Consider the following 13832-nt stretch of genomic DNA (forward strand, 5'->3'; position numbering starts at 1 on the left):
TCTGCAGTGTGACTCGTCTGAAGTTTAGGAGCTCTTTTCAGATTGAAGCACCAACAGAATGAGACAGTGCTGGCCAGAAAATGGGGGACACGCTGGAGAAGAGCTCTGAGGAGCCCGAGATCTCTTTGGACAATGAGTGTTTGACGAAAATGGGGGACCTGGTGGAAGTCTCGAGTGGTGAAAAGGTCAAGTTTGATGATACGGGTCTCTCTCTGGTGCTCCAGAATGGCCTAGAGAACCTTCGGCTTGAAAATTCCCTTACAGATGTCATCCTGTGCGTGGACAGCAGGGAATTCTCCTGTCACCGAGTGGTCCTTGCTGCAGCAAGCAATTATTTCAGGTAAGGCATGTAAGAAACAAAACCAATAAACTTACTTTGCTTCTTAGGCTTGAACTGTAGATCTCCAAGGAGTGTAAACTGGGTGCTAAACTCTGCAAATTTGCAGTGAGTCTGTAATTTCTGACACCTTTCAGCTCTTTTTTTTTAAAGTTGGAGACTTAAATAAGGCAGATGACAAGTTGTGGATTTGCTGGAGTTCTGATACCAGCACTCAGCAAGTCCACTGGAGGCATGCAGAGAAATGGAGAATGGTTGGCGACAAGTGGATGAGAAAATGTTCTTTTTAACCAAATATCTGTAGTCCCTTGTATTGTCCCTTTGGGATTCAGTCAAAGAGGAATATTTATTCAGATCACTTGGTATTTTTATTGAGATAGGAGTGGGTTTGTGGAACTTGGTAATTTTTCCCATTACCATTCTGTGGTAAAAATATATATTATATAAAATTGTTGAGGAGGAAAGAGAAGGAATTTTCCATCTTTCCTAGGGTTACCGAAAATCAATTGCAATGGGAAATACCTCCTTAAAAGCAGTTTTACCATTTCACTCCCTCCTTCTGGTTGTCTTGAATTTTTCATTCTTTCAGTACTACAGTAGATAGTCTATCTGAGACTACTGACCAGCAAGAACAAATTTTAGACACACAGAGGAACTCGGTATCAGTTTTAGCACAGATTTTCCATTATCGTTTAAACAATCACATTTGCATGGCTGGGATTTTTTTCTTTCTTTTTTTACTGCTAAAGTGGTCAGATGACTGAATAGCTACAGAGGAAACATGAGAAAAAAGAACCTGTGACCACTTGTGACAGAGGCAGACAGATAATTTTAATAGAGTCTAGTAAGCTTTGCTGGTAGTGCCTGGAAGAAGAGTTCTGTTTTTATCATCTCATAATAGAGATTGCGTCTGTGAATATATGGAGATAAGTATTATTTCTACAGATAGAATATACATATCACATATGTGAAAATATGCAACTAAAAGCATAGATAAGAGAGATGCCCAAATAGTTCTTACCAGCATTATGTGCAGGAAGGAGAGCAGATGCACAAATTAAAATTAGAATTACCATAATGATACCTTGACAAAAAAACAATTCCTCTTCTGCTATGAGGAAAGGTGCTGCAATCAGAAGGGACTTCAACAGTTGTAAACAGGCGAGACAGTTTACTGACAACTACTGTTGGCCGGTTTTCCACTGAGCCCTGAGCTACAGCCTGTCCCTTTGAAGGAAGGGGAATACCTGGCTGGAGGTCATCTCATCCCAAGGCAATTACACAGGTGTGTAGGGTCTGCCCCCCTGGGTGCTTGTGTTTGGCCTGGCGTCCCACAGGGTTGAGATTTATTATATCACACTGTCTGCCTGTCTGTCCATGCCTCTTATCATGACTCCTTGGGTTAGTTTCAGTCACGTTTGGCAGAGGCTGGAAGTCTCAAAACTGAAGTTCCCACAAGTTTAATGGCAATCAGTAGCTAGGCAGAGATGCCCGGGACTGGAACCCCACGGTCCTCAGCTGGGTAATGAGCAGCGCGTCCTGGCCAGCCAACACACGCAGTGCCCAGAACCAGCCAAAGCACGCGCTGCCCTTGCTCAGCTGGACACAGGCAGTGAGCACAGAGCTGAGTGTCCTGAGACGGATAGTGAAATCTGTGTGAGAGGAATAACGAGAGAGAATGGAGGGATCAGGAAGGGGAAGCTGAGGTTACTGTGAAGAGGGAAAGGAGGACACAAGTCTGCAGGGAACTGAACTTCATTAGTTCTCCTACTCAAAAGGCGGCTTGTTTCATCTTGCCATAATTCACTAGAAGCTGCATAGGCCCAAAGACAGAACAAATTCTGAAATCACACTATGCCTGTGAGTACTTTCCATGCTATTAAAGGGCCTCTAACACCCATGCACATGAGCAAAGCAAAGGGACCCTGTGAGTCATGGTCTTCATTCCCCTGCAACAGCATGTTACACAACCCCCTTCCTGAACACTGGGTGCCATAATGCAAGCAATCCATAGCAGCTGACTTAAACACAGTTAAACAAAGTTAACAACTTCTAGTCTGTCCTTCAGCACTGCTTGAGAGTAGATAGACTAGTACTTCTGACACATCCTGCATCTATAGACATAAAAGCATTAACTCTCCATTTACCTGGATGAAGGTAACAAAGCAGAGAACAGAAATACAAGCTGACCAAGGTGGAGCAGTAGTTCTTTAGTCCTGCACTGCCCAAGGTAGTGGGAGAATGGGGCTGGGAGAGGTTGAAGCAATATTTTCCAGAGCATCCTCAAACTCCAGCATGGTTGTTTGAAGTCAGGTTCATAATTCCAAGAACAAGCACATCAGTGTGGGTGAGTGCTTAAAAAGTGCTTCACAAACTGCAGCCCCTCATTTATTCCATTGAGATTTCTCCCTGGTGTTTCTAAATTTATCCATTTTTAGGTATGTAAATTTGGCCCTGGGCCCTCACTTCAGATATGCATTTCTTAGGGTAAATGTTGGTTCAAAGGCTTAGTTTAGAATTACACAGGGGCAGGAACCAGGAAAACAGACAACGAGATTAGTAGCCACATCTGAAGGATTTAGAGCCCCAGAGAAAATAATCACACACCTCTCTGGGTAAGTACAGAAAGGTTCAGAAGCAGCATTTTGATCCCCAGGAGAGAAGCTCAGCCTGATCAGTCCTGAGTGGTGTCAGGGTGTTCCCTCTGGTCAGCACACAGGGTGGGAATGAGTTCCACTCCATCTGAGCAGAAGGAAGACCACTACAGGAGTCAGGTCTCCTGGATAGTACTGCCCTATTCAGCCCTGCCACCTTCCAGAGAGGAGTACTGGTGGGAGAGCACAGTGCCTCAGATGTGTGATTTCTGCAAGCCATGTTACATGAATCCGTACCCTACAAGATCGGGAGTGGATGGCAGCTCTAACGCAGTTTCACAGATTAGGAGACAGATATGTGAAAACACTTTGACAAGATCCCGTGCAAAGCCTCCACCAGAATCCCAAGGCTGGTTTCTGAGCAGCCTTGCAACGGTGTAACGCTGGGTAGCTCTAACTGGCCTCCATCAAACAATCCCACTTTGCAGGATGGAAGTGAGAGCTCTCACCTCCACAACAGGGATGGTTAAATACACGACTGGACTCACCAGTTTAAGAGATAAAAGGAACAAGAGCAGACAACACCTGCATCCTACAACAGCCTATTTCTCATTCAGATGAAGCATTCAGCACCTATCACTCCCGTGCAATTGAAACGCCTGTTTTGTACAAACCTCCCTCTCTGTGTTGAAACCCCATTCCCAGGGAGAAGTGGGTACTGAGGACTGTTGTTTTCAAATGGCCACCTGCCTGCAAGCCCCAGATGTACAACATTTGACACTGCCAAAAGAGAGAGAAGCTAAGAAGAATCCCAGTCTTGTGCTCACTGAAGTTAAGGAGTGTTTTGCCTTAATGCTTTTCAAATACTCTGATTTCAGTGGCAGCAGAAAGTGGACCATGGAGCAGAGCAATGAATGAAAAGCTTCTAACAAGCTGAGACGAGTGAAGGGAAAATAAGAGTTTTGGCTGAACATCTTTTTCTGACAAGTAACTTCTCTGCCCAAGTTTTCTGCTCAAAAGTTAGGTATCTTTATCCAAAAGGCAGTTTTATACACTGAGATAATTTTCTGACAAGTAACTTCTCTGCCCAAGTTTTCTGCTCAAAAGTTAGGTATCTTTATCCAAAAGGCAGTTTTATACACTGAGATAACTAACACCAGCTCTCTCATGCTATAAAATCTCTGCTGAGGCAAGGAACAGTTAGCTCTTAGAGCAATGAGCAACTGGTATCTTCCATCCATTTGCCATTCACCATGCCTAACTCCTTTGCAATAAAAACTGTTTACATCTTGGTTCCAGTAAGATGTGTCAATCAGACAGCTTTATTCTGGCACTGCTTTTACAAGAAAAGCATGGCTTAAGACTTTGGACCTCTAGCCACTTCCTAGGTTGCACTGTCCTGTCAACATTATACATGACTAATAAAGAAGGGCTTGGTATGCAGGTTAAAGAGCACTTCTAATAACACTTTAGATCTGCACATGTTTTTCACCAGTGCAGTTACAAGTGGACTCACGTACTTCGAATGTGTTGAGCCAGATTCCAAATGACGTGAAATCTTGCTCTCTGAATGCAGTGAACAAGATGGGGCTGATCAAACTTCTAAATAAAAGCAGAAGCACTGGAAGAAATACTTAAAACTATGAATTGAAAATGAAGATGAAGATGTGTGTGTTTGCCTTGCAGCTATCACAATGCAAAGTGAATTTAAATAGCTCTTAAAGAAATTCCTGATTTATATCTCACATTAAGTATCTGACTAGTGCCAAAGGTGTGTGTGTGTGGCAGTCGCCTCTTGAATGCAGTATTATCCACCAAAGAAGAGGCGGTATCAACATACATGAAATCACTGTGCTTTCTGGCTAATGGTAGTTCCAATTCATGATTATTCAAGTACTTCTCTAGCCAAGAGGTACCAACTCTACAATCCTACCAGAAGCTCCTACCTTAGCAGAGGAAAAGCCAGTCTCTTAATTAGAAGAAAATCCATAAGCCATTCTCTCCTGGCCCATCTCTGGTATTAATGGGGTCAAAGATACGTTGGGAAGCTTAGAGGTAAGGCTATCAATCAGACATGTCGATCTAGTTTGGCCCTCAGGGTTCAGTCTAAGCAGCATTCTGCAGCTTGGAAGCACAGGGATATTGACCTTGCCAAGGGTTATAAAGTACATGTGCTAAGTGTTAACAAAGTACGGAGAATGCCAGCAGCTTGGAGATTTGGGCTTAATGAGCTGGGCCTGTACTAGAAACAGAAAGGGTAAGAATCTGTAAGAGGCCAGCAGATGAGACATCACAACTGCTCTGCAGCATCAGTCCAGACACAGATCACTACTCATGGAAGGTCCCAGCTGCCTTTTGCCGCCATGGAACTCCAGGTCTACTGTAGAGTCCAGCCCTGGGGTATCCATCATGTGTATATGCTTTATCAAACTCATGAGTAAAGAGGTATGAAAGCAACAAAAGGATTTTCCTTGTTACTTTGCTACAGGATTAATTGCATAAAATATGAAGCAATTTGAGTATTCTCTGTTGAAATCTATATAACCAAATGTTTTCAGAACGCCTCATCCTGGCTGGGATGCAGTAAAAGATAAATGGCTTTCTTTTCAGGGCCATGTTCTGCAATGATTTAAGAGAGAAATATGAAGAGAAGATCATACTTAAAGGAGTTGATGCAGAAACCATGAATATACTTTTGGACTACACCTACACCAGCAAGATGCTCATCACAAAGCAAAACGTACAGAAAGTCTTAGAAGCTGCCAGCCTCTTTCAGGTACAGATAACTCAAATGCACTGATCCAGTCTTGTTGCTCTGGCAACACCATGTCCTACCCTCCTTAACACACTGCAAACTTCTCTGATTTCATGGATTCTGGAGGCATTTTGCCTCATATTTACTTACATTGTGGTAAAAAGTGGCAGTCACAGTCATGTACTGGAAAGCTGCTGTGCTGGGTGCCAGGCAAACAGGCAAACAGCAGGGCTCTGCTTTCAAGAGCTGCTCCCATGTGCTGCCTGCCAGGCAGCAGGGTTGTGTTGCTGGGACAGTGCTCCCCAAGGCTCAGGTCAGCCTGTGAAGGCTGGTCACCCTCCAGCCCAAAAGGGTTAGTTGGCAGTGGCTGGCACAGCCAGCCAGAGCAGGAAGCTAACTTTGTCTCTCGCTCTCCATTGCTTTCAGATGGAGGCTCACCAGCCAAAGTTAGCATCCTCCTTTGTAACACTCGTGATGTAAAGGGTTTTAGTCATGACCTGGGACTTGTGAGAAGTCAGACTTGAGCAGTGTTACTGAGCCTGTGGTCCATGAGGTATTCACGTGTCCTATAAACCACCTGTGAGGTCTACCAAATTGCAGTTACTGGTACCAAGCTGCAAACTGCTAACAAATTGCAACTAGCATAACCTGCCAAGTGCCAATGTGTGTATGCGTGTCCCGTCTTTTCATTAAGGAAGGCAAGAAACACCTGACTCCATAATCATTGTGGTTCATTATGAACTTGATTTTTGAATCTTACATGGGAGGTTTTGGTCTGAAATGAACCTGTGGCCTTTGGGGTAATGGGAGCTGGTACTTGCTGTGGGGAGAGAAGAGAAAGTTATCACAAAGTGCTCCCCAAGGTAACTCAGAAAAGGTGGTGTAGCTTTAATGTCGCCTGGGGCTGAAGTGCCGAAACTTTACTGACATTTTCAGGAGACCCATGCTGCAAACTGGTAGCACTCAAAGGTTACTTTTGGTTTGTTTTCAGGACACTTTTCTGTGTTCTGTTTGTTTTCTTCTGAACCTTTTTTGCTTAGGATCATTCCTCAGGTATTTTTTTTTTCTGGAACCATCAAAAGTATAAACTTTTTTCCTTTCTTTTCCCTATTTTTCATTAAAATTAAGATTAAATTTAATTCCCAAGGCTGGTGCTTTAAGAAAACTATCAAACACTGTTAGAGTAATGATAAAATCATGAGGGTGCCATGAGCAAAAATAGTAAACTACAAAACCCTAGAAAACAAGGAATGTTCAACTAAAAGCAGCGATCCCAAGTCTTACTGCAACAGTCTTGGATAGTATCAAGATTTATAAGGCCTTAAAGCCTCACATTATACATGGGTGAGGTTTTTGGCTGAAAACGTGTTTCGTGTAAAAAAGATTTAGTAACTACTAGCATTCTGCCAGCTTGTCTCTGCTATTTATGCTGAAGAACAAACACAAATAGTTGAAAGAGGCAAATGTTTCATTTCAATATATCAACAGCTGAAAAGATTAATTCTGCAATTTATTGTAACATTTTTGTTTGGGAAATTCTTTCCTTTCCAATTAATGACATGTGAGAAAATCAAATTCCAAATAGAACTATTTTATCTGACTAGCAACAATTTTTGGCAGTGCCTCTTTTCAATCTCTCAGATTTGACAACCAAAAAAGAAATAACTTGCACAGCTCTAGATATTCCAATAAAGATACTCCACTTTTCTCTAGAAACTACTTTTGAAAGTTTTACATAATTATGCCTTCCCATAGTCCCTTCCAATAGGTTTTCACCAAATGCAGCCAAAACTGTCAGCGGGAAGAGGTGGAAGGCTATTCAAAGAGACCAGAAGTCCCTGCTGCGGTGTGCTTTGTGCACAGAGATTTTCCCCTGGGGCAAGCAGGTGAAGGGTTTGGAACACGGAGCTGCTGAACAGCTAAGCCTCACCCTGAAGTGACCCAGACAAATTTTTTCCACCTAGAGCACAGTTGCAACATGAGTTCAATAGTCACCTCCTCTGTCTGGGCTGGTGGCTGCCCAGCCACCATGCTCGCAAGGCTGGTGCCGACCCTGGATCCAGCCCAGCACCCTCTGCCACCCGCTCTGCCTGTGGAGCAGCTCATCGTTTCACCTCTTGGTAGGGCCAAGATCTCATCTGCTTCTCAGGGCTGTGGCAGAGCGCTCTGCTTCCCCCACGGTAATTCAACAACAAACTTCAGACCTGTCTACACCCCTCCTGCCCCCTTAGGAACCCCTGTATTACCCCACTTCCTCAGCATGGCTTGGCTGAGGGGCAACGTCAGCTGCTTTGGTGGAAACAAAGAGACAGTGGGAGGGAAGCAAGCTTCTGAGCAGATGTAAAAGAAAGAGTATTGTCGTGAAGGGCTGTGCTGACCACTGCCATGGAAATGCCAGGATGCCCCTGAGCTGCCTCACTCTGCTCTAAGCAGAGCAGGGCTGCTCTGCCCCCAGGGCACGGCTGAAGCACCACCAGCCTGATGACCTTAACAGACTCCCAAAGAACCTCTCGGTATGTTAATCCACTTTTCATGAACAAGGCACTCTAAGGAAAATACCTTGCCAATTATCTGAAAACCATCCTGTAGCCACTTAGCAGTGAATGGCCAGGGTGGCTGTCGCAGGACAGTGCTAGTTACACTGCAGCCACTGTGCAGTGCCAGCCATGCAGCCAAGAAGGCATGATTTGCTAACGAAGGGCTTCTGGGCAGCTCCAAGTCCGAGATCAGTTCGCAGGCTCAGAAAGCTCTCATCTCCCTGGAGAGCCACCCTGCGAGGGTCACTGTGCCCCTTTGCTGCCCGGCTGGCTCCCTGCCATGGGGCTCCCTTGGGACACAGGTGTTACTGCTGCCCCTGCAGCCACAGGCAGAGCGGGTGGCCGAGGGCAGCACAGGTGCAGGGTGCAGGATCTGACCCCGAAGTGTGCTGCATACAGAGAGGGATTATGAATAAGAGCCCTTTCAACCACCATTCCCTTCCCTTTCTGGGGGTTACAGCAGGAGGCAGGGCTGCTGGCACTGCTTACACTAGACAGTTGAATCAAAGCTGAGACAAGCAAGGACTTAAATGGGGAGAATAAATTTTATTATTCAGAGAGAAGGCCAGCTGGAGGCCAAGCAAGCATATGGGATGTCTTTAGCAAGTAAGAACCTCTATTCAAAGGGGTATTAGGAGGACCCAGTTTTTGAAGAAACTGTTCCCAGGGAACAGGGCTTTTAAAATGCCTGGGGTGGCATTAGGAAGGGTACTAGCAGAAGGGAAAGAAGAAAATTTAGAGCTCTGCAAGAATAATCAGAGCAGATGAAGCAGAAGCTCAGGGGTATCTTCCTCCTGGGTGCTTTCCTGAGTCACCAGCTCTCATGGGACTGACTGAAACATGCCCAACAAGTTTGGGGGCGTTTTGGAGGGAGTTTTGTCTCTAGATGAAGGGAGTGGTGGGGAGACAGTGCAGCACAGAGACGAGGAGCAGCAGCCAGGGGAAGTCCTGCCTTGATACACTCCCGAGCGGTCCGACCTCTCTGGTTAAGCCCTTGGCAGGGACCATTTCTCACACCCACACCTCGCAATTCCGCATTCATCTGGCCACAAGCACAGCTACCCAGCGTGATTAGTAGTGCCTGCGTGGCTGTTAGACCAGTGTGCGCCGCCTGGGAGAAAACCCTCTGGTGTCATCTCATGAGTATCGCTCTTAACAAGCCATGTATAAATAATTAGAGCACTCTACAGTGGTTGGGCCGTAGGCTGGTGAGAATGTCATTGTGGGGTCTATTCCCAGACTTGTGGATGACTTGATGAGTGACCTGGGCAAATCCCAGATTTGTTTTTTTGCATCTCATTACTGCCAACTTTTAAAGGGCTAACGCTTAACCTACCTCAGGTCTGAGGACTACCTGGTGTTGGCAAAGTCCTTTCAGATCCTCAGGGAAAATGCATGGGTGAGTTCAAATTGTTAGCCTTATGCTAGCCCAGAGAACAGGCAAAGTGAGCGTGGCAGGCAGTGAGCAGCGGCTGAACTCTGCCGCAGTGCCACAGTGTGCCGCTGACATATTTATATCACAATGGCAGCAACATATTCTGAGACCTCATGTAACCTTGTTCATCAGTCAGTTGCATTTCTCTAAACTCTTGACCACATCTAAATGTAAAACAGGAACCAGGCAGTCTGTACGCAGTGTCTGCGATCGCTCAGCTCTGGTAAACAGTCTAAATGTGTCAACATGACACCCCCGGGGTCTGGAAGATTCTACTCTAATTACTGAAACAAATCTACATACTACAGTGTTTAAAAATGTTTCACTTCCTCTTTGCCCCTAAATTACTGTTGTACAACTTTCCCCACTGGGACAGAATGAGTTAAAATGGTTTGCTTGCTGATGCTGGATGGAAAAAGGACCCAAAAAGCATGGACGGAAATGCATAGCATCAGTTCTGACCCATCTTTCTCTATGTCACTGTTTGCACTGCTCAGTGGCAAAACCAACACAAAATACTGATGCCTTATTCATAATCTGAAATCACAGAGGCAACGGAAAGCTCAGGATGAAGCACTGTAACTTATCAGTTCTACCCAAAACTGGTTCCCAGTTCCTGAATAATCACCAGCAACCCAGCTCACATCATCGTTCATGGCAAATGCCCTGCAGACATCCGTGGTCTGGGATCTGCACATCTGGGACCCTCAGGTGGGGCTGTTGTGTAAAGGGGATTAATGAGAGTAGTTGTGAATGCCCTATTGAATGCAAACATGGAAAGTTCTTTGATTAAGCAGAGTCTGTGTGTAAAACGTGCATCTATGTTTTTTTGAACCAATGGTGATGACAAGGAAAACAAAGGTCACTAAAACCTCCGAAGGCCTTCCCCACAACGGACACTTGCCAGACAACCCTGGCTGTCAGGCAACTCAAAGATTTGCTGATGGTCAGTCTCTTCCTGCCACATACCCCAGTACAGGACAGCATGCCCATACCCTCTGGGGGGGCCACACTTTGGCCCAAACCTCCCAGATCTCAGCACTCATTTTCCACCACCCTTGCAAGGCCTCAGATGTGTTCAGAGTTTGGATGGTGGGAGTACAAATGCAGACAGTGGAGCCACCTGCACGCCAAAACCAGACTCCCTTCTAGTTGATCTGAGCTGACATGCAAGATGAAGCAGGGTAAGCACATGTGAAGCCTGGGAACGTTATCTGTGCTTTGTAAGTCCATGATTGCTAGTGCTTTGAGATCTCATGGAGGGAAGCGGAATGGTAGAAAACCCTTTACTTTTGTGAAATAAATAAAATTCATGACTGTCACAGGTCTTCCGTGTTCTGCAAGAGGGAAGAGGAGCAATATGGATGCAGAGCGAGAAAAAACAGTGGGAGGAAGAAATTTTCATTGCAGACTGCATATTCTGGGAGATACATGTCCTTGTATGACTGATTTCTTGTCTCCCCCAGCTCTTTGCTGTACTGCACGTGGCTGGTTGGGACCCAGCCCCAAAGCTCCATAGCTCTCCTGTGATAGAGTCATACAAATAACTGCTGTGTGCTTATACATGTTTTTTCTGTCCACAGTTCCTTCGCATGGTAGATGCTTGTGCCAGTTTTCTCACTGAAGCCCTCCAGCCAGAGAACTGCGTTGGCATTCTGAGGCTGGCTGATGCCCACTCCCTGCACAGCCTGAAACAACAAGTGCAAAATTATATTATCCAGAACTTCACACAGGTCCTGAACTACGAGGAGTTCCTGGAGCTGCCGGCCGACATTCTCTGCAGCACGCTGAAGAGTGATGATCTCTACGTCACGGAAGAAGCACAGGTGTTCGAAACTGTAATGAACTGGGTCCGTTACAAGGAGTCGGAAAGGTTTCCTCTCCTGCCATTTGTGCTGGAGAATGTCCGGCTGCCCCTCTTGGACCCCTGGTATTTCGTAGAGACTGTCGAAGCTGATCAACTCATTAGACAGTGTCCAGATGTCTTTCCTTTGCTCCAGGAAGCAAGAATGTACCATCTGTCAGGCAATGAGGTGAGTCAAAAAGGAAGGCATTTGCTGCTCTTTCTAAATGTCTCATGCTTCTGCTCAAAAATCCCATTGGAAGGAGCAGTACCATGAAGCACAAAAAGGTGCTTACACTAAAGTTTCACTAACTGGTGCTACTGAAAGGTCAAGGTGGGCCTCACCAGTTATCCTGCTGATTTAGAGAGTTTAGAAGCTTTTGGTAGGTTGTTTTAAAACAAAGTACAGCTTCCTGTTTATGAATATCTGGGCTCGACCCTTCGTACACACATGTGCGCAGCTAAACAAAGACCCCAGGTGACTTCCGTAGTAAAAAGGAAAATGGTGTTACTCCTGACACCTCACCCTCTTAGCTATTATTTCAAGCCTAAGAAAGGAAGAATAATTTTCCCATTAAACTGTGCCACAATCTGTAATGGCTCTTTCAAATCTGAATATGTAACACCTCCACCTGTTACTTATGGGGGGAAAAGTTTCAGGAGAGAACCTTCCGTGAAGAAGACGGTCTTTTCCCAGAGAAGAGGTCTGCCTATCTTCCTCATTTGTAGGCGTCCCTGCACCCAAAGAGACAGGTTCATCCCGACATCTGGTCGAGTCCTGTCCTGCCTGCTCAAGATAGGCTGTGGTGGATCTCCTGTTCTTCAGTTGCCTGTCCTCTTTGGAAAGTTAGGTATCAGTCACATCTCCTGGCCCAAAATATGGGGTAGAGGGAAGAGCAGCCAGAGGTCAGATTTCACAACAGGAGCAAAGGTGTGCGAGCATGTGAAGAAACACATGTGCCTCCTCAGTCAGAGAGTCAGAGGAAGGCAGGAGGCCTCAGGAGCACGTTGTGGATCCATTGCTAACAGTGGATGTGTCACTGGCAGGGGTGGAGAGACCAAGGGCTCTTTGTGCCGGTGACTGTGTAAGACAGTACACAACAACCCGGGGCAGTGCCGGCCAGTCTGGTGGGAAGTCCTCAAGGAAGCCTTGCCCCACTCAGCGGTGCTGTCAGGTCCACATGGGATAGATAAAGGGAGTGTTGCTCAGGGCTGAACACTCATTACACTCATCTTCAAAGGGGCAGCCGTCAGAGGCAGCCCTGCCAGCTATCCTCCCCCAGGCTGACACCTGGCAATGGTGACAGACAGGTTAAAAACAATTCTGAGAGCTGGCAAGTTCTGGGACAGATGTTTTCCAAAAAAATGCCTAATAATTTGCTAAACATAGGGAAAATAAAAGATTTATGTCTGTGTAAAGACATAGTGTAGGTAAATTATGCCAATTTATAGAAATGTTAAAAGTAGAAAGAGAAATAAAACTGCAGGCAAGCTGCCTACTGTCACAGCATTTAACCTGTGGGTCCATGGACTGCTTCTCTGAGGTGTGCAGAAGGTAACAATTGCAATTACTGCAGAGGAGTGCAGACCTCTCCCAGCAGACTTTGAGGGTCTGCAAATTGGCAAATGCCCTCTGATACAGCATAAGCAGAGGAACAAATTTATGTGCTCCCCATGACTTTTACACTGCATTTCTTCCAGTATGAAAAATTGGGGGGTGGGGGAGGATAAAGAAGATTGTTCCTTCTAACCTTCAGCATAGAGCCAGCATACTTTGGGACACTAATGCACTCATTTCCACTTGCTTGCAAGTATTTCCTCCAAGCAGAACACAAGTTTCCAAGCACCCTCTGCATTCTTTGCTCCTGGTGGACCTCTACCCAGGAAGTGACTTTTTCCAGTATCCCTGAAACAAAGACCTGGTCAATAAACTGGGCCAACAGGCAGTAAATTAGAGCTAACCACGCTTCTGAGCCTGATGCTGGCTTTAAGTAAATCTTCTAATTTTGGCTTAAAATTAAGTCTTATAAAGAAAGAAACAAATTTAAAAAAACACAGTTGAGAATTGTTATTGCTTTGACACATACCTCTTCAGAACAAATAATGAGAGCACTTATTTTCTGCTAGTGCTAATTGCAGTCTTGCTCTCTCCAAGCTCCCCACGTCATACACAATCCTTGGGGCCCTCCCTATCTTGTCCTCACTCTGTCAGCCCAAATAAAACATGTCCTTTTCAGCTGCCTCACATGCACCCAGCCTTGTCACTAGTGCTCACCTTCGTAGCTCTTGGTGCCACCCTGGGAATTCCCAAGAGGATCTGAAAGGATCCTA

General features: G+C 45.5%; 1 protein-coding gene across 3 annotated transcripts in view; it reads left to right on the plus strand.

The window, feature by feature from the left end:
* Positions 1-13832, plus strand: part of KLHL6 (kelch like family member 6) — a 22918-nt gene continuing 9086 nt past the window's right edge. For 2 of the 3 annotated variants that reach the window (XM_075031975.1, XM_075031976.1), the window contains exons 1-3: positions 16-340; positions 5542-5707; positions 11242-11691. In XM_075031975.1, coding sequence (XP_074888076.1) covers positions 81-340; positions 5542-5707; positions 11242-11691 — 876 coding nt within the window. In that variant the 5' untranslated portion in view covers positions 16-80. Of the gene's footprint in view, positions 341-5541; positions 5708-11241; positions 11692-13832 lie in introns of all 3 variants that reach the window. The other variant, XM_075031974.1, reaches the window with a different exon arrangement.

Source organism: Buteo buteo, chromosome 7 (assembly GCF_964188355.1).
Source record: "Buteo buteo chromosome 7, bButBut1.hap1.1, whole genome shotgun sequence".
NCBI lineage: Eukaryota > Metazoa > Chordata > Aves > Accipitriformes > Accipitridae > Buteo > Buteo buteo.